General features: G+C 42.5%; 1 protein-coding gene across 1 annotated transcript in view; it reads right to left on the reverse strand.

Annotated features, from left to right (window-relative positions):
* Window positions 1-21,652, reverse strand: part of sptb (spectrin, beta, erythrocytic) — a 53,126-nt gene that overhangs the window by 26,736 nt on the left and 4,738 nt on the right. Inside the window, exons 2-16 of the mRNA XM_023430742.2 lie at window positions 18,954-19,223; window positions 9,296-9,447; window positions 8,974-9,147; window positions 7,504-7,601; window positions 6,689-6,769; window positions 6,411-6,526; window positions 6,176-6,288; window positions 5,900-6,087; window positions 5,213-5,330; window positions 4,410-4,568; window positions 3,479-3,781; window positions 3,243-3,393; window positions 1,759-2,629; window positions 1,495-1,632; window positions 135-894 (exon numbers count right to left, since the gene is read on the reverse strand). Of these exons, the coding sequence (XP_023286510.1) occupies window positions 135-894; window positions 1,495-1,632; window positions 1,759-2,629; window positions 3,243-3,393; window positions 3,479-3,781; window positions 4,410-4,568; window positions 5,213-5,330; window positions 5,900-6,087; window positions 6,176-6,288; window positions 6,411-6,526; window positions 6,689-6,769; window positions 7,504-7,601; window positions 8,974-9,147; window positions 9,296-9,447; window positions 18,954-19,101 (3,570 nt within the window). The 5' untranslated portion in view covers window positions 19,102-19,223. The remainder of the gene's footprint in view (window positions 1-134; window positions 895-1,494; window positions 1,633-1,758; window positions 2,630-3,242; window positions 3,394-3,478; window positions 3,782-4,409; window positions 4,569-5,212; window positions 5,331-5,899; window positions 6,088-6,175; window positions 6,289-6,410; window positions 6,527-6,688; window positions 6,770-7,503; window positions 7,602-8,973; window positions 9,148-9,295; window positions 9,448-18,953; window positions 19,224-21,652) is intronic.

A 21,652-nucleotide genomic window follows, 5' to 3' on the forward strand; every position in this document is an offset into this window, starting at 1 on the left:
ATTCTTTTAAGTACCTGTAGCATCACTAACCCCATCATTAACAAGCTAACTCTGTGGTAACTGATAAATCTTCTATTTAAAGACAAGTTATAATTTACATAGTCCTACTCCAAATACACACAGCGGTACAGTACCTGGTTATTGAGGATGGCCTCTACAGCCTTGCCATCCCTCATGAACTGCTGGAAGCCCACACCCTGATCCAGGAAGTTCTTGCGACTGTCCCACATCTTCTGCAGTTCGACCCAACCACGGTCCATGCCCTTCAGCCTCTGCTCCAGCTGCTGGTACTGAGGATCGTCCTCCTGACCCTGCATGACCTGAGCACCAGTGTCCCTCACACGGTGAAAGTCCTCCTCGTGGTTGCCAATGTCTTCACGCACTGCGTCGTGGAGGCTGAGCTGCTCCTCGGCCTCTGGCAGCGTGGCGGGCATTTCCTCTGAAGCCACAGCCTTCTGGGTCTTGAAAAGCCAGGACTGGAAGTCATCCATGTCTTGGAGGAAGGTCTGCAACTTGCTGACCTCACCCAAAGAGTCCTCCCTGTCTTTCAGGGTCTTTCTCAGGGTGTCCCAGGCTGCGTCCAGTTCTCCTCTGCGGGCCAAGATATCGTCTGCGTTCTCCGGGTGATCCTTGGCCAGCTGGTCGGCTTCTTTCCTCAGGAAGGTGAGCTTGGTGTCGATGGCGGCTAAATCTCTCTCCATGCCAAACAGTTTCCTCTGGATGGTCATGACGGCCGCCAGGTCGTTGCCCAAATCCTGCGTGGACTCGATCACCCGCGTCTTGTCTTTGATCCAGGTCTCTGTCTCGTCACACTCCAGCCCATAGTTGTGCAGACTAACAGCAGAATCCACTTTCCTTTTCTTGTCCTCCACCATGGCCTTGAAGGCTTCCCACCTGAGGAAGAATCATTTATTGCATGTTTAAATCACTTTATTGTTATCTTAGGGGATGCTTCTTGATGTTTTGTGGAGAAAAACATACCATATGTAATAAAGGGAAAATGCAAATTTCCTTAAAAGAACTGCTCTATGTAAAATCAATAAAACCTAAATTTATTACTCAATTATAATTGGAAACATAATTTTACACATATGTTGAATCGTATGCTTCCCTGTAGACAAATCCCATTTTCTGCATGTTCAGCTCACTTGCTGTTCACTCACTAAAAGACTCCAGCTTGCTAGGAATTAATCAGAATTTAATGGGAGCGTAGCAATTGAACACTGTCTCTACTCTACTTATGATTAGTTCTTCATTACACACTGCCTTCAAGGAAACGTCTTTGAAATTATTAGAAAATTATTCAGAAGTAACAGACCTGTAAAATAATAAATAAACTAAAACTTTCTTTTGCTCCAAGGTAAAGATAAAACACAAAAATATAAATTTTGTGTTTACTTTTAGGTATAACACTAAATGATTTACTAGAAATGTTGACACATAGTTGAACGGTATAATTTAAGACATGTAGTGTAGAAATAATATTTAAATCACCTCTTATTCAGTCGTGTCTGACATTCCTTGACCTCTTTGGTGCGAGGGTGTCTGCTGTCCTCAAGCTGTTTCACAGCTTTGTTGACATCATCAACTCTCGACTGAACATTTGCCATATCTTGAGCCAGAATGCTCAACCTGTAATAAAGAAGACATTGTTACTAAACCAGATTTTTGTGATTTGCTACATTCAATCTAGACATGTATAAAAAAAACAATAATAATACTTCAGGAGTGCATAATAATATAATTTCTTTTGTGTACCTGTTCTGTACCACTTCCAGATCCTCCAGCTTCTCCGGCACCTCTAAGTCCACCAACCACGTCTCCTTCTGGCCCATCCAGAGCTCACAGGCGTCCGTCTCACTGAAGATGGTGTACAGGGCCATAGTGTCATCGAGCTTCTTCTGTCTCAGGTCGGCCAGAGACATGAGCTCCATGTACAGGTCCTTGATGTCTTTCAGACGTCTCTGGATATCAGGGGTATTTTGTAACTCCTCTGGCAGCGCATTGGCCTGTTTCGATAGCGCGTCGATAGTGGCTCCGTTCTTGATTGCTTCATTCCTCAGGTCGTTGAGCTTCTTGAGTAGCCGCTGCGTGGTGTACTCGTCGTGACCTACGTCTTCGCTGCTCATCAGCCTCTTGGCATCCAGCAGCCAGGCCTTGAGTTCGTCAGCATCTCCCTGAAACTGGAAGAACCTCTGAGTGTCCTGCAGGTTCTGTTTCCGAAACGCTGCCAGTTCCTCCAGCTGCTGCCACTGCCTCCTGATGTCATCCATGCATTCTTGAACCTTCGGGGAGCCGAAGTGCTTGGCCTGGATCATCTTTTCTCCCTCAGCAAGGACCTGTTCGAGGTTGGCGCGGCGGGCTCCGAGCTCGTCCTCGAAGGCGCTGTGTTTGCTCTGGAGCACCAGCACGCTCGTCAGGTCCTTGCCATAATCCAGAGAGGAGAAAATGTGCTCCTTCTCCCTGATCCAACTCTCCAGCTCCGTCACCTCCCATAGGAAGTACCAGAAGCGGCGGGACTGCTCCAGGTGAGCCCTTCGCTGGGCAGCCAGGGCACAAAGCTCCTGGTAGCACAGGTCCAGGTGCTGCACCCTGTCCCGGATCACCTGGGGATCACATGGCTTATAGCCTGGAGGGAAAGAGACAACAGAACCATTACATCCATCTGTCACACAGACACTCACATCCATATCAATAGTCATTGTAGCGTCTCCAAACCACACAGTTTACTAATATTTTCAATTAGAGAAATGACAAGTGATCATGGCGAGAAAATTTTATATGCAGGTTAAGAAAAACTATCATTATATCATGGTATGACATGTTAGAAGTGATTATCTGTCTTTCCAAACTCAGGATCCAAATGATCAATTTATCGTCTTGTCCTTGAGGATACAGCTTCTGTAGGTATTAACAACAGCCAAACCTCTCCCACATCGAAGGGTTTAATGCTGTTCTGACACACGCAGCCGTACAAAAAAATGTACAAGATAAAACAGAAGGTTTTACTTTTATCAGGAGACATCATAGAAAAAGATATGAGGCTGACTTTTGGTACACAGCGGTTTGCCATACTTGATCCTACAGACACATTTTAGCCAGTACTCAAAAAGGATTGAGGTTTGAGACCCAGCTCTGGTTAAGTTCCTTGGCCTGCACATTTAGTGTCATCATCCCTAATAAAACCAGCACATATATAATAAATATTCTTGCCAGGGGGAAAGATGAGCTACTGCACTTACTATCTCCATTTGCAAACTTGAGAGCAGCCGCACTGGCGCTGTGGACCCTGTCTGCCTGCAGTGCAATGTCGTTCTCTACCAAGGCGTGTTTCTGCAACAGGTCTTCAACTTCCAGCAAGTGTTTCCCAAAGTCTGGAGACAGCAGCCGGGCCTGTGAATAGAAATCAAGCAATATGATCGGTTAAGTCGCGGGAAAATGTTTGGAATTAATTTGAATATTGCTTCACGTTCTGTACCTTCATGTCATCCATCCAGCTGATGATGTGCAGCATCTCCTGGAAGATCCTCTGCAGGGTCAGGTTCTTATCCAGACGCGCCCTACGAGCCTTCAGCAGCTCCTGCAGGTAGTCCCACAGACGCAGGATGTTGTCTTTCCGCGCGTCGATCCGTTTGGCATCATGGTAACGCTCCGACTCCAGCTCCTTTGAGATGTCCACCAGGGCCTGAACACGTTCCTCGTACGCCGCGATGTCTGTCTCGATGGCATCGTGCTTCTTCTTGGCCGCCTCCACAGCCGGCAGATCGTAGCCAAAGTTATCCTGAGGAGGAGAGAGCGGAGAGTAGTTCAGTTCAGTAGTATATAATATGGTGCACTGTTATAGATGAAACTATCTAGGATATAAAGTAGGTAAAATAAGATCCACCTGGTCCAGCTACAACATAAAAATACTGCTTGCATATAAATCTGTTGGTCATAATAATCCCTGAATGTGTCCATTCTGAGTACTTTAACTTTCTATAATTTGAGTACATTTTACTAATGATACTTCTGTACTTAAGTACAAATGTGAATGTAGGACTTTTACTTGTAGTGGAGTATTTAAACAGGGATTTCAATATTTCTTTATCCATGTTTTTAACAGCTACTTCACAACTTCTGCTCATTTCTTCTAACTAACTTTTTGTGCTCAGAAAGTTGCTGGGTTTTTTTTTCAAGGCAATCTGTTTCTGCTGTTTACCTCCCATCATCAATAATCAAGCTGCACAAACAACCAATTATTCAATGCATACTGTAGGAAATCTATACTTCTGCATGTTTTCAACATGTAAATTTTTATCGAATTAGTCAGCCTCACTGAGATCAACATCTTTTTCAAGAGAGACCTCTGAATAAATATCAGATAATAACATTGTGTAATGTCCGTGGTTGTGTTGTTGACGGTTTACCTGGGCCACTAGTCTCTGGTTCTCCATGAGCCACGTCTCCCTCATGGCAGCCTTCCTGTCGAATCTCCTCGCCATCTGCTCCAGCTTCTCCTGTCTGATCAGCTCGTCTCTCAGGACGCGCTCCCGCTCGTGCTCCGCCCTCTCCAGACGCTCCCAGGCCTGCACGCAGATGATGAGATGGATCATTAGGATTCGCAGTTTTTTTTGTCATAGCTAGTCGCCATAACATACAGCCGCAATATCATCATCCCATCTGAAGGACCTCACGAGTGAGAACGTAACTAACCATCATTTTTGATTTGACTTGATTTATCTGTGGATCATTTATTCATTTTGATTAATCAGCAAATTCTCACATCTAAAGAAATATTGCATGATAACTGATATTAAATTATTACTTATTAATAAGTAATAATGGTCATTACAGTCATCCACTAATCCATTACTGGACTAATTGTTTCAGCTCTAATGACAGTAACTGTGAATATATTCTACCTTATTATTTTTTGTGCCTGCAGTTCTGTCAGACTGTTATTCTCTTCATGAGATGGCTTTTATTGTACAGTTTAGTAAAGTAGTCTATAGCATTACCTGTATAATTCAATTCATCTGTGCTTTAATTGCTGCCTCAGGATTGCACTCTGCTAAATTAATTTTGTCCATCTAACTGAGCCATGCTGCATGTCTGAGCTTCAAACCACAGACGTTTGCAGAGACAATCCTCCCAGTAATGGTTTGACAGCCAGAGACATTTTTTTAATAAAACACCCATGTTGTTTCTGTGTGCTGCCCAGGCATCTCACCCGGTTGATATCTGCGACCAGGGCTCCCTCTTTAGGCGTGTAGACCCTCTGGTTGTTGGCCCTCATTCGACTCTGGATGGTGAACAGCAGCACCTCGAGGTTACCCTTCTCCTGAAACCTGAAAGAAAACAAAGACGAGTCGCACACAAAGGTGAACGTTAGCCACAGGGTTCTCTGCAGAGGCCAGTTCGCAAATACATTTAAAAAAAAGAGTTGTACTGAAAATGGAAATACGTGTTCAATAATTCACTGAAAATGAAAACAGTGGATGGATTGAACAGACCCAAACACACCCACTACATTACTTACAGCTCTTACTAATAACAGACTTTGTTAACAATAGCTATAACAGCAGCCTATGTGTTTGGCCCTTCTATATCTGTTTTAATGAGATGTTATTCAGTGCCACATACTGAAAGAGTTACGTGTAGTTTAAGGAAAACTAGGAAATCTTATAAATGCAGAGGATGTGTTGAAAAAGTGTGGGTGTTTTGTTTATTTATCTTTTCCTGTTTCTGTTGTGTGTGTGTGTGTGTGTGTGTGTGCACGTGCGTGTGTGTGTGTGTGTGTGTGTATGTGTGTGTGTGTTTTTCTTTTTCAATTTAAGAAAATGAAAAAGAAAATGAAACACTAATAGTACAGACAAGATTAGAATGAGCAGTGGAGAGTTGTCCTGGCTTGACTCACTTGGGCGGCTTCTCTACAGTGCGGTAGGTGTTGAAGGCCTGAAGCTGCTGCTGGACTCCAGCCAGAGAGTTGGCAAGTTTTCGGTTGTTCAGCACGATGATGGTCTGCTCGATCCACGTCAGCAGGTCTGACGCCAGCGTCTCGTACTTATCGATCATCTTCTCTGTCTCGATGGCGTGATCCAGAACCTGGAAGAAGGAGGTCAAAAAACAATCAGGAAAAAACAGGCAACTAAACACATCACATCAACGAGTGTGCGTCATGTTTCCATCTCACCTTTCCAACTCTCTTGCCCTCGACAGCGAGCTGCTTCATCTTCGAGAAGTAGTGGTAAAATGCCACGACGTACGTGATGATGGACTTCTCATCTGGGTTCTCTGTGAACACATCTACAAAACAAAGGGGAAGACGAATCCATCACAGCAAAGCCAGAGACATCACATTTCCACCAGGCTTAAAGCTCATAAACATTTATTTCCACACGAAGGCACAGCCTCCGTCGGTCACTCGCCTTCTGGGTCTAACAGTTTGGTCACGCCAAGCTTCTGCTCTGCCACATTGAAGGCGTTTTGGAGGTTGTGGGTCGGGTTGGACCTCTTTAGACTGTTATAGTCCACCAGATCTGGCCTGGGAGAGAAATATGGAGGCAGCAAAAGTGGAAAAATCAGACAACAAGGCAGTGAAAGAGATGAAGGAGAACGTGGAGGAGAGACACTGAGCAGACGGGTTTTGTGCGTGTTTACATTTCAGAGTTGGTGAGAGTGGATTTGGTCATTCATCTCCCCTTACCGGTGTTTGTGTATGAGAGCGTTGAAGGCCATGCCGTCTTTCCAGCTGGTGGTGAAGTTTGTGATGTTGACATTGGGATATCTGCAAAACAGCAGCCAGGGGACGTCACTCACTGAGCGTAAGGGACATTGCTGAGGAGCTCCTGCTTTAAATCAATGTCTGGGATTTGTTCTGTGCCTCAACATGTAATTATGCACCACTTATTGCTGCAGCTTCAGCCCCAAGCACATGAAGTTTTTTTACTCCACTAAACTTCAGGGGCAGACATTGTACTTTTTGCAGATTCTAATTAATAGTACAAAATATAAATACACACATAAATTATGATTTAGATTAGTCTTAAAATTGGATTCTGAATAACAGGTACTTTTACCATTGGTATTTTAATTTACTTTTACTTGTGCCGCAGTATTTCTACACTGTGGTATTGCTGCTATTACTTAGGTAAAAGATATGAGTACTTCATTAATTTCCAATTTGCACAGTGGATTTTAAATTCTTTATCAAAATGAAATTAATAAATAAATAAAACTTTAACTATAAAACTGATTAAAAAAATTAGTAATAATGATACTAATAATAATATTAATAACAACAACAACAACACTAATAATAATAATAATAAAAATAGTTTCTTTTCCGGATACTGAAAGATGCTTTACACGACAAATTAAATAAGTAAAAAAATTGCAGTACTCTAAACACATTTTTTTCTATTAAAAGATGTGCACAGGACTGGATTCACAATCACATACTATTTCCCAGAGGGTCCTTATGACAGCTTGGTTATGCTAAAGGTCACACATCCCACTAACCCTGCAGTTTTCATCTGACACCACAGAAGAAGAGCGTCCTTGGCTGAGCGCGTCTCCTTCTGGTCCGCCTGGCCCGTTTCCACAATAATGTCCTGGATCTGATGAAGAAGAACAACAAGCACAGCTGGATGGTAAATAATGAAGTTGAACTAATGGCTGTGAGGTTTGAAATCAAACGAGAACAAGTCGCAGCTGAGAACAAAAACCTAACTGATAGTGAGATGTCGCTAATAGGACGCACCAGTGGGGGAACGTGTTGGCAGAGTGGCACAAATATCCGTTTGAAATACATCATTTATCAAATCTGGAAGTAAAACTGGGAGGTTTTTATTTGTGCAAAACAAAACAAATCTCAAGTGATAAATCATCAATGTTATAAAGAGGCTGGAATTTAACAAATTTAAACCCAAAGTCTAATTGATAGGAAGAGGGGTGGTAATTATTGAAGTTCTTATTTTCCCACACAGTGGGCCAGTAATTAGAGCAGTGATGTGATCTGAGAGACAGGCCCTGAGAGAGGGCTAAATTTAGCCAGTTCTCCTTGGTTTATGCAGACTGAAAAGATACAGACAGGACTGAGTAAACTCCTTTCTTTCCTGTTTCATTTTTTTTTATTCTTTTTAAAGTCTGAATAATGCAGCAGGCCATATTGTTTGAACTAACGTGTCTAAAAATAACAGTGTTGCTGTCAAATTAAAAATAAATATCTGCCCCCTCCAAGAAGATAAAAGAGTCAAACAGACATGTTCTGATGTTCTGGGTGTGCTGCTAACAGCAGATAATAATGGCTGGAACCTGAAGGCATCTCGTTCGAAGAAAAAGAAAAAGTAAAAAAAAAAAGAAAAAAGAAGAACATCCCAAAAGCTGCCAGCTGAAAGTGTTTCTGTGCTACATGCTTACAGACGCAAGTGAAAATAAACAATTAACAGTCAGAGTCTAATGAAACACAGCAGGTTGTATAGTACGGTCGCTTTTAAATGCAAATGCAAATGTGATTATAATGTAATTAAGGCAATAATGCATGTGAAGCAGATCCATACTTTGATTTCATTAACAGTGCTCTTACGTCAATGTCAGCACAGTCATAAAGTAAGAGGTGATTCAACACCTCTATGAAACAGTTTCAACAAAAACTGATCATATTAACCTTCATGAAGGAGGATTTGTTACAGGACTGGTGTATTAGACTGCATTAGTTTTAGCTGGATGCTTCTAATTGTGTATATTTGCACAGCTTCGTACACAATGCACAAATCATATCATGTGTATGTTCTAATATATAGCTTATAGATTGTCATTTACTTTATTTTGCTGTATTTATAAAGAGTTCTCAATCTGTTTCTATTTAAATTTCCCCTCTTGGCATTAATAAAGTCCCATCTTATATTTATTTTACTATGATGAGGGACATAGTTGAAGGATTGGTCACGATATATATTGCAAAGCGGGGGTTCAGGTTCCTGAGCTCACCTGGAAACGCAGGATGATGGTCCAGATGAGGCCGAGGATGAGGCGATGGTTGCCATCGACAATGTCGTGGGAGCCCATGTTCTCCAGGTGGACCCTCTGTTCTTTGAGAAACTGCAGAGCCTTGTCCACATTCTCCAAACAGTGGATACGCATCCGGCCTTTGGTGGGTTTCGGCTACAGACAGGGCGGAGAAAAAAACAGACAGAACTTAGAAAAGAGAAAATCATAAACAGAGGAGTGACCACAAGAGGGTAAGGAATAATACAAAGAATATAAAAAGGAAAGATAACAAAATATGAGGTGCAACAGAGAAGTCTTTTACCAGTCGTTCACCAGACAGCACCTCCAGCAGTTTAATGAGCATGCGTCCATCCCGTAGGTCCAGGTAGAGGTCAGATATGCGACAGCCGACCCGGGACAGGATCGAGTTGACCCATTTAGTGAAGGTCTTCTTCTGAACCGCCTCACGCTCATCTGAAGTTAAGAAAGAACATGAGCTCCATGAATAATGAAGAATCTTCACAGCTACAGAGCAGAACCACTGGAGCTGGTAGGGATTTACTGTCTTGCACAAAGGTACTCCAGATGGGTGGGAGACTGACGGAGGAACATGACTGGAGTTACATTATATCAGCATTTGTCTGTGGAAATCTGCTCTGGAGACACAGAGATCCTACTGGTTAAATTACCCCTCAGTGCAAAGTTAAACCGTGCAGCCAACATCCACTCAGAAATGATTGTTTGGTTCCACTGAGTTCAATCCAAGTTGCCCGGTAATATTATATCTACCTTCACATAAGCCCAGCTTCCAAGATATATGATTTCCATAACCATGGAGTGTAACTCATGTCCAAAGCACTGTGCACTTGTAATATGAAGGAAAAAATAACCAAAACAAATCTTGGCAGATATTAGATCAGGACATTCCTAATTTAACTGCGAGTTTCCACCAAGAAATGTTAAGAGTTGTCACTTTGGGCCCCTAGAACTCTTCCTGGCAGCCCTGTTCAGTAACACATGAATGTCCATGCATGACTAAAATTTCGGTTATTCAATGAAATGGTCAACCTTGTCACCGTGCCACCCTGCTGGAACAGACAGCCTCACTGTGACACTTTGTCACCATGGTGTCAAATGGGGACACCGTGCATTAAAATGAGGCCATATCAAAAGATCTGGACCAGTCAAATTGTCCCTGTTGTATATTTGCGCAGTGCATCTCTTTTATTGGAACTACAGCAGTATGTCAGTCAATAAAATCACCCCGGTGACAGCATCACCTCGTTAAACTGCTGAAATGTCTTAGAAACCCACAGTTTTGACCTTTTCAGTCACTGCTGCAGGAGTCAGTCACTCCTGATTTTGTTATCAAACCACACGATAGAGATATATATAGAGAGGTGATGCTGCACTATAACATCACATGTATAACAAGAGAAGTAATCACAACGTCTCTGTAGCCAAGCGTGGGTGTGTACGGCATTTATGCCAAAGTTTCTCGACTGCAATTTTGCCTGAATGACAGAGCAGAGAGAAGCAGAGAGAAGAAGAGAGCATGGAGCTTCAGACATGGTGAGGGTTTTTGGGAGGATGAGCGCTGCCTACATGGTGACACATCTTGCCGGGCTCACGCTCACACTTGAAACCAAATCTCTGTGCACGGCAGATGTGCCTCCTACACAGCAGCAGAAATAAAAAACATATTTGATGGGACCATATGGTAGCATGACCCAATGTACGATACTCCCTTTGTTTTGTCTGTGGACACACTGTGAGTGGTGTGAGCACATGAAATGCTCAAAAATCTACCTGCATGATTTAAACTGAACAGCACTCAAGCAAAGAATATAGAGCAGATTCTTACGTGTGTTAATGCCAGTACACAGATAAAATGCCCTCATGTATTATATATATACAGTTGAATTCACTTGTCAGAGGTTTCTGGTGTTATGCAATTATGTAACAGATAGACTGTTTCTAAATGATCTCAAAACATATTTTTGACATTTTTACTATTTGCATTTGCAGTTTTTTTGTTACTTATTCCCTTTCTATGCATAGATGACAATAATGATGTATCTGCAATAAACTAATAACAGAACAGTTGATCTCCTCATCGAGCTCTAGAAATGAAGTCCGGAGACGACAACATCTCAGAGGGGAAAACAAAAACACCACAGTAAACTGCTAGACATTCCTCGTATGTGAAAAGCTACTTGGCAATAATCCTGATTAGGACTCTCAGACGGAGACTACGGCTAATATCCTCAACAGATCTTTCAAAACATTTCTGTAAACCTTCATTCCAACATTTTGAACAGACTTTTCAAAATTCTCACCATCATATTGATTGGCCAAATGGTTCAATTTACAGATGATTCACTGGTTAAAATAAATATCACAGTATTAACAAAGATGTAATTAACTTATAATAGTAATGCACATATATCAATATATGCATAATATAATACAAATAAATTCAATAAATTGCTCTCAAAGACAATGCAGTCTGCTTCACTGTTATGCAGTTTTGTTAGTTAACTTACTTGATTATGTATTTCTCAGTTAATTAATTTAACAGTATCAACACAGATAAACAAAGCTAAAGCTAATTTAGCTGGGAATCCTTCATTTGGACAACAATCATACAATATGATCATGAAATGACTTGAAGTCAACAAACAATAACACTAAGCTTATAATAACAATACCAAAATCAACATTATATCACAAAACTGTCTTACACACGTCATTACTATAATATCGCCTAATAATGGGCTTTACTTTAAATCAGGCTGTGTTGTTTTTTGGAGTGGATATTACAGCTGAAGCGATTCACAGATTGATAGAAAATTACATGCTAACAATCCTGATAATAGATCAGTCTCTTTAAATCATTAAAAAATGTGAATATCTTCTGGTTTTCTTGGACTCTCTCTTAATGGCCAATTTTTCCTGCCAACATTTCAGAGACCAAACAATTTATGTAATCATGAAAATAATCTGTTGATTAATCAGTGATGAAAATAACTGCTATTATGCACATAGCATTTTCAATGAAGCTCTCTAAGTCCAGGTGATGTACTTTATACCCATCTGGAGCATGGATGAAAGAAAAACAAGGTATGTCAGCTACAGTTACCTTGATTGGTCTCACAACTTCCTGCAGATACACACACACACACACACACACACACACACACACACAAACACACACACACAGAGACACACACACACTTCTTTAAGTTTATCAGGTCAACCACTGGTGATGAGACCTTCTCCTCTCAGTCGACATGTACCATCCTGCACCACGTGACTTCCCCCTTGGTCGGCCTAGCTACAGTCTGCCCTGTTTATTCCTGAACCCAAATATGACTGCAAACGACGGAGTGCAAAGGACTGCATCCTTAATGACTTGTGTAATAAATGATTCAGACCCCGAGGCTGTGGAGAACAAGCAAGGAACAGCTGAAGAGGAGGAACAGAAGAAGAAGAAGAAGAGAGAGGAAGGAAAAGGTGGAAGAGAGAAGTTAAAGGATTAAAGGTTAAGAGGAAGACAATAAAACAGAGGGAGACAGAGGAGAAGGCAGAGACACTGGAGCAAAGGTAAACCAGGGAGGAGGATGAAGAGAAAAAGAGGGCAGGCGATGGAAGGCAAGACAGATCAAACAGAAAGTAATGGAGAGACTGAGATGCAGGCTTTCAGGTTTAGTCTACAGAGACCCAAGCAGGAAAATAGAGCAAGATACATTACTTACAGTATCTCCCCTACTGCTAAAAATGACCCAGTGAGCACCTACAAAGCTCCAGCTCCTTTCTCAGTGTCATCAAAGAGAAGAAATCATGGGTTATTGTATGTAAAACACATGGTGCAGCAGAATACAGTAAATAAATCATGCTTCATTCTGCTCCCCTCAGCAGAACAACAGCACGCACCGCTCCGCTACTTCCACATGGATAATGCCGCCGCCATGAAAAAGTAATGACAATCAAAACGTGCAAATAACTCAAAGCTCCATTAGGAGTGTCAGCGGTGAGAGAGAGATCACATTATTATCTGTCAGTGGGGCAGAAAACAGGGGGGGGGGGGGGGGGGGGGGGGGGGGGGGGGGGGCAGGACAGACGTATATGTGCAGTGAAACCTGTGACAAATCCTTTCTGAACTATTCGGGATGCTGCCTCCAGAGGATTTTACAGCAGAGAGGAGTCAGAGGAAAATTAAAGCACATCACCGAAATGTGCACATGGTTCTCTCGTATCATCTCAAATCACGAGACCTTGAGAGGAGACAGCGCACACTGATGCTCCCGGCCATTTAGGAAGGTGGGGGAGGAAGAGAGGGAGGGAAGTTGTTGCGTGCATGCATCCCACTGAGCCATCTCCAGAGGAGTAGTCCAACAAGCTCATTATGACAACAGCTCTCTGTGCACTCACGGCTGAACAAGCCTCACAGCAAGTTCTGTTTAACCCCAAAACTCCAGTAAATTAGACGTTAGAAAGAGAGTTGGACATTAAGTCAATAGAACATTGATATTATGACTTAAGATTCAATATCACCTGGGATTTCATTATCCTAATATCAAGATGTTATATGTATATGTCAAATTTTGTCCCTTCCGTCTTTAAAGCTATGTTACAAGTAAATGATCAAATCTCAGATCTTATTTCCGAGTGATTTATTTCACATAATAAATTCACATCATAAAGCACCTTTAAAGTGTTTCCCAACGCATGCTATTCATTCTTATACATGTCTCCCAGTGAGCTATGCTGTGTTAACCGATATAAATACTGTTTTATGGTGTCATAGTAACCTAAGTCGAGAAGTGTCATGAAGTCAGCAAACAGACTCAGTCGTGTCAGTTTCACAGCAGTTTCCATGTGAAGTTTGCTAACTTTAGCCGCTAAGCAAGGCTGCATTTTCATGCTTATGAATTCAGCGTTTCATTCATCTGAATTTGAACGTTACATAGTCATTTTTCAAAAAAAACTACCATTTTATTGACTTATTGCAGGATTTCCCTGCTGTCATGGCAGAGCTGTAGCTGAACAGTGGCTTAGCTTTTGGAAAAGACAAATGAGACTTGCATATTTAGCTACAGTTCATAAACTTGAAAGTAGCGGCAATAGCTGCAACACAATGGGGTGACCGCAACTTTACTGCATGTTAAATGTTTGGTTGCTCTTAGTAGTGCTGCAACAGAAGCTGTCATTGTCATACTGTCATTTTTACATGAATTAAATATCATACACGAGCCATAAGTTCCTTATAGTTCTCACTTTTCATCACAGTCCTTCCACACTGACTGGACCATAGCAGCTTCCTGTCACTTTCCTGCTGCTTCTCTCTTCCCAAACTTCCCGGCTCCTTCTTCTTCCCGCATGTCAGTACAAGCCTTGCTAAACATTCCTCTGTTTTCACATGCTTTTACTTACTTACTCTTTGACTCTAGTGAAAGCCCCATGACTTATTCATGCTGATGGATTTTCCCTGTATACAGCCTGATCCGTCTTTTCCCACAGTCAGCTCTTACTGGATGCAGCCCAGTGGTCCCAGAGCACCCGGCTAACATGCCTGAGTCATGGCACTGCCGGCGCTACCTGTCCGGCACTGATACCATGTCTTTGTTTACAGGCTCGTCCAGGAGTAAATGAAACACCTGCTCTGTTGGCTTTGTTTATGATTGATTTCGGTCTAAGATGAAATGTCTGAGCCTTTGATAGATGGACTCACATTCTGCAGCTGCTGAGCATAAGATTAATGCACATTTGAGTGTGAGAGAGAAACAGGCCAGTGTTTTATCTAATGATGATTAAGAAGGGATGCAAAAACAAACTCTTGAATAGCATATATTCACAATAATTTGAGGATCAAACTCATGGCACTGTTGTATTTTTCAAAGAGTGAACAGGAGACAATTAAGAAATGAGGAAGGTGAGCAGACATGACTGAAGAAAGCCAAAAGGTTAAAGGTCAATATACTTTTTCTGCAATCAGAGCAGCAGTAATACTCAAAACCAATGAGCGTGTCAACTTCAACAAAGACATAAGAAAATGCATGAATGCTTGAAATCAATAAATGCAAAACACAGAGTGTTTTCCCTCTTGTTCTCCATCTATTACTTCTGTTTCTTTTTCTTTTTTTTTGTTATTGTTGTTCTGTCTAACTTCATTCCCTCTGCAGTCTTGACCAGACCTCCCTAATAGCGGGTAAATAAAAAGTAAATACAATTTCATGAAATGCAATTGGTTGGATCAATACACTTGGCTCTGAACACCCCCCCCCCCCCCACCCCCCCCGATTTGAGAGAGCCTCAAAAAGTTTGCCGCTTCACGTATCAGTTGTCTCTGCAGAAGCAGTCGATACTTGAAATCTAGCAAGGGCAGAAAAAAAAAGAAAAAGAAAAAAAAGAAGCATGTTTCCCTCTCTGTTCCTGCATCATCTCCTCCATTTTCTTCCTCTCACTAATGCACTCCGGTCATCAGGGAGTTGGATAGCATAGTGCAAGCTAACAAAAATCCACAGTGACGGCAAACCTCTCTCTTAAAAGCTTAATATCACAGGCAGGGAGAAGTTAAACAGTCAGAGAAATGCATTACGTTTTTTTTTTTTTTCACAATCATTCAGGGAAAAAAAGAGTTAGACACAAAAAACACTTTGTTCTTCAGAACAGTTTGTGAAGGGCCATATGGAGAAGAGGTGACAAGCTTTGCCATCTTAAAGAAATACCTGCGAGTGCATAACGCTACCTAGCCACAAATAGCTTTGGAGGGAAAAACATCACAACCTTTTTTAGGAGTTTGCCTATGAATTATTCAACACCAAGTCAGTGAACAATTAGGGCAGAGCTACATCTTCCTGAAAATAAATAAATTACTACTCAATACATTCAATAAAAGGCCCACCGCTCTGACATTTTTTTTTGCTGCTGCCTTTTTCCACCTCTCACAACAGGATGACTAACCTCACACTTACTCACATCGCAGCCCAACCTCCCTGCAATCCCATCCTGGCCTAAACACAGACACAAGTTGGGGAAGTGGGGGGCATGATTGGAAAAGTGTTGTCTTTCTCATTTGTGAGGCGAGGAGAGGGTGGACAAACTCTCAAACACACACACACACACACGGTTCTGCCATCAGGTCCCTGTACCTTGCAGCTGCCTGAAGCGTCCATCCAGGATGGAGTTGAAACAGATGTTGGAGGTGCTGTAACTCAGCCAGCGTGCTCGCTTCATACTCTTGGCCGAGGAGGAAGAGGAGGAGGAGGAGGAGTGGAAGGGGGCGGGTGGAGGCGGAGGGTGAGGGTGAGAGGGCCGCTGACGTCTCGGGGTGCAAGAGGAGGACGAGGATGAGGATGAGGAGAAGGGGGAGAGTCCCACGGCGGGTGCCACGGCGAGCGGGACATGCAGGAGGGTGCCGTTCCTCTCCGGGTGGTGCTCCGGCTGCTGCTGCGGCCTGCTGCTGCTTCCCCTTGCCGTCTTCCTGCTTTCGGGCCTCTGGGCCCGGTGGACCGGCGGGGTGCTCCTGCTCCGGCTGCTGCCGCTGCTGCTCATGCCAACCCGCACAGAGGCCTCTTTCTCTGCCGGGGCATAGGGCCGGCTGGCAGCCTCCTTGGTCCCTCCGCTGCTGCTCCGGATGGCTGTGGTCTCCCTGCTGCTGGCCTTCAGGCTGATCTTGACCTCTCGGAGCCGGGGTTGGCTTATAGGGGCAGAGCGCAGCAGGCACGGGCTGCTCATCTTGACCCCCAAACAACAACAACACGCAGCCTGGAGCTGGCAGAGGACCTTGGCTCTCCGCGTCTCTCCTCTTCTCTGTCTCTTTGGCTCTCTGTCCTCCTTTCCAGATCCCTCTCGCGCTCACTCCTCCTCTCTCCCTCCCTCCTTCCCTCCCTCCCTCCTTCTTATTCCTCTTTCTTTCTCACTCTCTCCTCACTGCTGCCGTAATGATGCTGTGCCTCCACTCTCAGGCGGCACAAGGGCTCAGGCAGCCTTCGGTTCAGTTCAGAGTGGTTTCTCTAGCATCATCCATGCATACAATATGTTTCAATACGTCCACGTGCTCCCACGACTCCCTCCCTCTACCCAGCCCTCCCACACAGTCGTGACATCACTGAATTTGAAGCACATGACTGGCACTGTTGTGATTTCCTGTGCCACCATAAAACTACCTATCTCAAAGGTATGTGTCTTTTTCTTTTTAGGCTTGTATGAGGAGCAGTGTAAATTACTGGATAATCAATACGTTCTGTATGAAGACTCTTTGAGGACATGCTGGGCACATATTTCTGAGTTCACAAGCTGTAAATCAGCAGTGGGTGTCATTCAGAGCTTCTCTCATCTCCTGCCTCTCTCCTCACTTTCCTCCCTCCTTCTCCCACTCTCCCTCTCCCTCTCTCTCTCTCTCTCTCTCTGACAGGAAACACTGATTACATTACAGAAACATCAGTGCAGCAGCACTCTAACACAATATCACCAACACCCACACAGAAGTCTACATCACTTAAAGAGACAGAAAGAGACAAGGCAAGAAAAGTGGTGAGAGCACTGTCCGATAAACTGTCTGGACATGATTTAAACAGTTTGGCCACGCAGATGCAGGGCTGGATATTGAGCCACAATACTTCTTGGGACCAACCGAAGTGTCTGAAACAATGGAAGCTGGCACTGATGTTCAGATCAGACATTTCTTGATTGTGAGTCATTATATCCCCACTGGTTTAGATACTGTTTATGACCTATTTTTTTTTTCAGGAACAGCCATTCGATGTAATTGCATTCTTTCATTGTCTCTCTATTTAAATCAGAGACGCTTGCATCAAGGGATTTATAACAAATGATGGTACAGTTAGATCTCATGGGAAGAGACTTTGCTCTTTGAAGGAGAAGCAAACACAGGCATGGAAATTAGATCTCAGCAAAATTAACAATACTTCAAAGTTACTGGTGGAAGAGCTGCAGCACTTATAAAGGGCCGTTGTACACCTGCAAGACAATGATTGGAGCGTGCTAGTTGGCTGGTAGCCAAACAACTGATGACTGAGCCAATAATTGTAAAGCATGAATGGAGCAGCTGATCCCGATCAGCTAATGCAAACAAAATCATTGCTTACGTGTTGGCCATAAAAACGTGATACTTTGATAATGTGTCAAATTTAAACTTTAAATTTGACATTTGAGAACTCATTTTGTTCATTTAAAAAAAAAAGGGGGGTTGTAGAGGTTCTGCCATTTTGGTGTTAGCATCAAAATTCAGGCATTGTATCTGCACTAGAAACGAAAAGATAAATGACACCGAGGTCTACCCAGAAGTCCTTTCTCCACAGAGCGAGAGTTCGCGTTTTACCACCTTGTGGCTGACCTCTCTTGTGTGTGCAGCTTTATAGACATGAACATCGTGTGACCCTCGACTGTTATGCTTCCTCCCACCGCAGAAACGCTGCTATTTTAAAACCCCCGAGCAGCCGGCCCACAGGTGGGTCACAGCTTACCAGCTTAGACAGAAATGCCAGAGATCTGTGCTACGGCAGGCAGACGGGCAGGGCAGCTGTCCAGATTGGTCAGTCGGGAGACATTCTGGGAATGCGCAAGTGATCCTGGCTACTTGCAGAGGGTGCGGAGCGGTGTCGGGGCTCAGCTGCTGGGAGCGTGTTACACCACGAGAAACATACACACACACACACACACACACACACACACACAACACAACAACAACACCTACAGAGCTCTAGCTGGGTGTTTTGAAGTAAAATCATGGACTGCCTGGAGTGTGGTTTTGTAATTCTTTTTGACTAAATCTGTGTGAAGGTCAATGTTTCATTCAAGCCCATTCAACCCTGGCAAAGCTAAACAGACACCCATTATAGCTCATCCTTTCTGCCCTTCCCACGCTCTTAAAAAGACTCTGTCATCTCAAAAATCCGCCACACAAATGCCTCAGCGAGGACGGGACGTAGCCTGTTTACTATGCAGTCACTCACCTGCGAGGGCCTTGATGCGTGAGCGCTCAAACAGCCTGGCAGAGCTGTTGTCATTGTCTAATTCCTCATCACAGAGGTCAAAGCGGGTGTTGATGTGGCTGTACTGCTGCGTGATCTCCACATTGTCAAAGTCTGTGGTGGAAGTCATGGCGGTAGCCAGTGTGGCAAGCAGGTGGGGGGACGGCGGCCGGCGTCCTCAGGTGCTCTGGTTGAGGATGGAGATGAGTGGAGGAGAGGAAGGCAGGATGGACCTGGGATATTGCAGGTAGTCTGAAACACAGGGGAAGGACATACAGTAGAGGTGTCATTATGATTGATTATGATGATTAACTGGGGGTCAGCACGTATAAGACTTTAACTGAGACAACTTTAATCATAAAAGTTATACAGAAATCAGAATGAAACAGCAGAGAATAAAGTGGTTTAAATACCCCTCCCACTCAAAACTTTGTTTTATTGTTATGTCACTTGGATGTTTGATTATCACTGTGCACAATGGTGTATGCACTGCTTTCTGATGCTTTATAGATAACGAATAATCGATTAATCCAGGAGATAATCAGCCGATTAATCAATAATGAAAACAGTCGTCAGCTGCAGCCATGGTATAGGGACAAAACAAGAAAATGATGCTGATCGGAAAGTCCAGCTTTCTTTGGAGGGAGCACCTGACTGCAGTTTAGTTTTATTTTCAGGTGTTAGGTTTCATTTCATGAATCCCAGTGAGGGGAAGCTGCATCTATACCAGGCACCAGAATTTAATCTTTGCAATTTGGGCAAAGCTATGTGATCTCAGATGTGGCACAGGTATATTTTTAAACAGGAATCTCACCTATCATAGCCGTCACACTGGCCCCACGAGCTCCTGTGCCCCTCACAATCTCCATTTTGTGTGTGTCACTTTGCTCAACTGTCACCCTGCAGTGTGTCCGTGTATTCTTTGCATGGAATGGCGGGTTGAAGGGTAACCGCTCTGATAGCTCTATCTGGGTGCAGCATAGCTCTCTTATCATGTCACACAGGGGGGGGCAACCCCTCTGCACTGCAGAACATGACGAAACCGCCTTCTTTTGAATGATGCAGCTCACGTAGTTTGAACTGTGAGTGTGTGTGTGTGTGTGTGTGTGTGTGTTTGCACGTTACTCAAGTAATCTATTAAGCACAATTCTGAAGTATTATTATTATAGTATTAGTATTATATATATTATAGTATTAGTATTATATAGTATTATAATCTGGGTATTTTAAATGATAGTTTGTATGTTTAATCCTCTACACTTCAGTGGGAAGAATCATATTTTTCTTTATCCACTACACTTATGTGGCTGAAGTCAGTAGTTACTGTGCAGATTCAGATTTTAAAAACCTATAATGAGCATATACAATAAGTTGTATTGTTATAAAGTAAATTAGATAACACAACAATACATAAAATACTTAGTATTAGGGCCACTGTAAGCAGCTACAGCATTAAAACACTGTTTATGTGTTATTTAACAACAATAACAATCCAGTAGTATCATATTAATATAACACAGTCAGAGGCCTGTGTAGTGAGAAACTTTTTACATTTTACTGACAGTACTTCTGTACTTTGGCTTAAGTAGATTTTTTCAATGCAGGACTTTTTTGTAATGGAAACATTTTTCCCTGTGACATTGTTAATTTATTGAGGTTAATTTACTTACTTAAGTCATTTACTTAAATAAAGAATCTGAATACATCACTGAGATTTCATGAAACGAACCTAATAAAAATAAAACCCAATATACTTAAAGTTCAATCTTACGCTGAATCAAGAAAAGCAGTCTACTAATTTTCATGTTTCTGATTAGTATAGTACAGTAAGTACAGTACATAAACAGCTCGCCACGTTGACAATGTTGACATAAAAAAATCATTGGTTGCATGAAAGAGAACCTGACATGCAGCGATAGAAGGAGCACTCAGATCCTACTTCAGTAAAAGCAGTAATAGACGACCACAAAATAAAAATACCTAATAACGAATAGAAAGTTATGCTCAAAATTTTACTCAAGTACAAAAGTATTACCAACAAACTGCGCTTAAATGTCAAAAGTACCTTTTAGAGTATCATATTATTACTTATATCATTATTATTATTATTATTATTATTACTGATGTATTAACATGCAAGCACCATTACAGCAATTTCTTATACTTTATATTTTGTTGCGTAGTTTAACCTGTAACAGTGCATCATCTCTTAAAAGATAATCGTTTGCATATAAAACCATGAGATTCAGAGTTATTGTAGCTGTTTAATAAATGAAGTGGAGTAAAGTTGTGAAATATAATGGAGTACAGGTATAAGGTAAAATGAATTGAATTAACTTAGGTAAAAGTATCTGAAAACTGTCCCTGAGTAAATAAGCAATACCACAGTGTAGGAAATAAAAACAAAATTTTACATGAGTGAAAGTATTAGCACCTATACACCTGCTAATGCATAACGTCATGCAGACAGAGGTAAAGAGCTTCAGGGAATGTTGGGATTTTTACACTCAACATTATCCAGAGTTTAAAGAGAGACTACGGTAACTCAGATAACCACTCTTTACAACTATGGTGAGCGGAAAAGCTTCACAACAGCAGCGCGACATGTCGGACCTTGAAGTTGATGAGACACAGCAGCAGACGGCCAGAAAAGGACAGAACAGAAATCTGAGGCTGCAGAG

The sequence above is a fragment of the Seriola lalandi genome, unplaced genomic scaffold (assembly GCF_002814215.2).
Source record: "Seriola lalandi dorsalis isolate HSWRI2012SDOR001 ecotype SW California unplaced genomic scaffold, Sedor1 jcf7180002054911, whole genome shotgun sequence".
Taxonomy (NCBI): domain Eukaryota; kingdom Metazoa; phylum Chordata; class Actinopteri; order Carangiformes; family Carangidae; genus Seriola; species Seriola lalandi.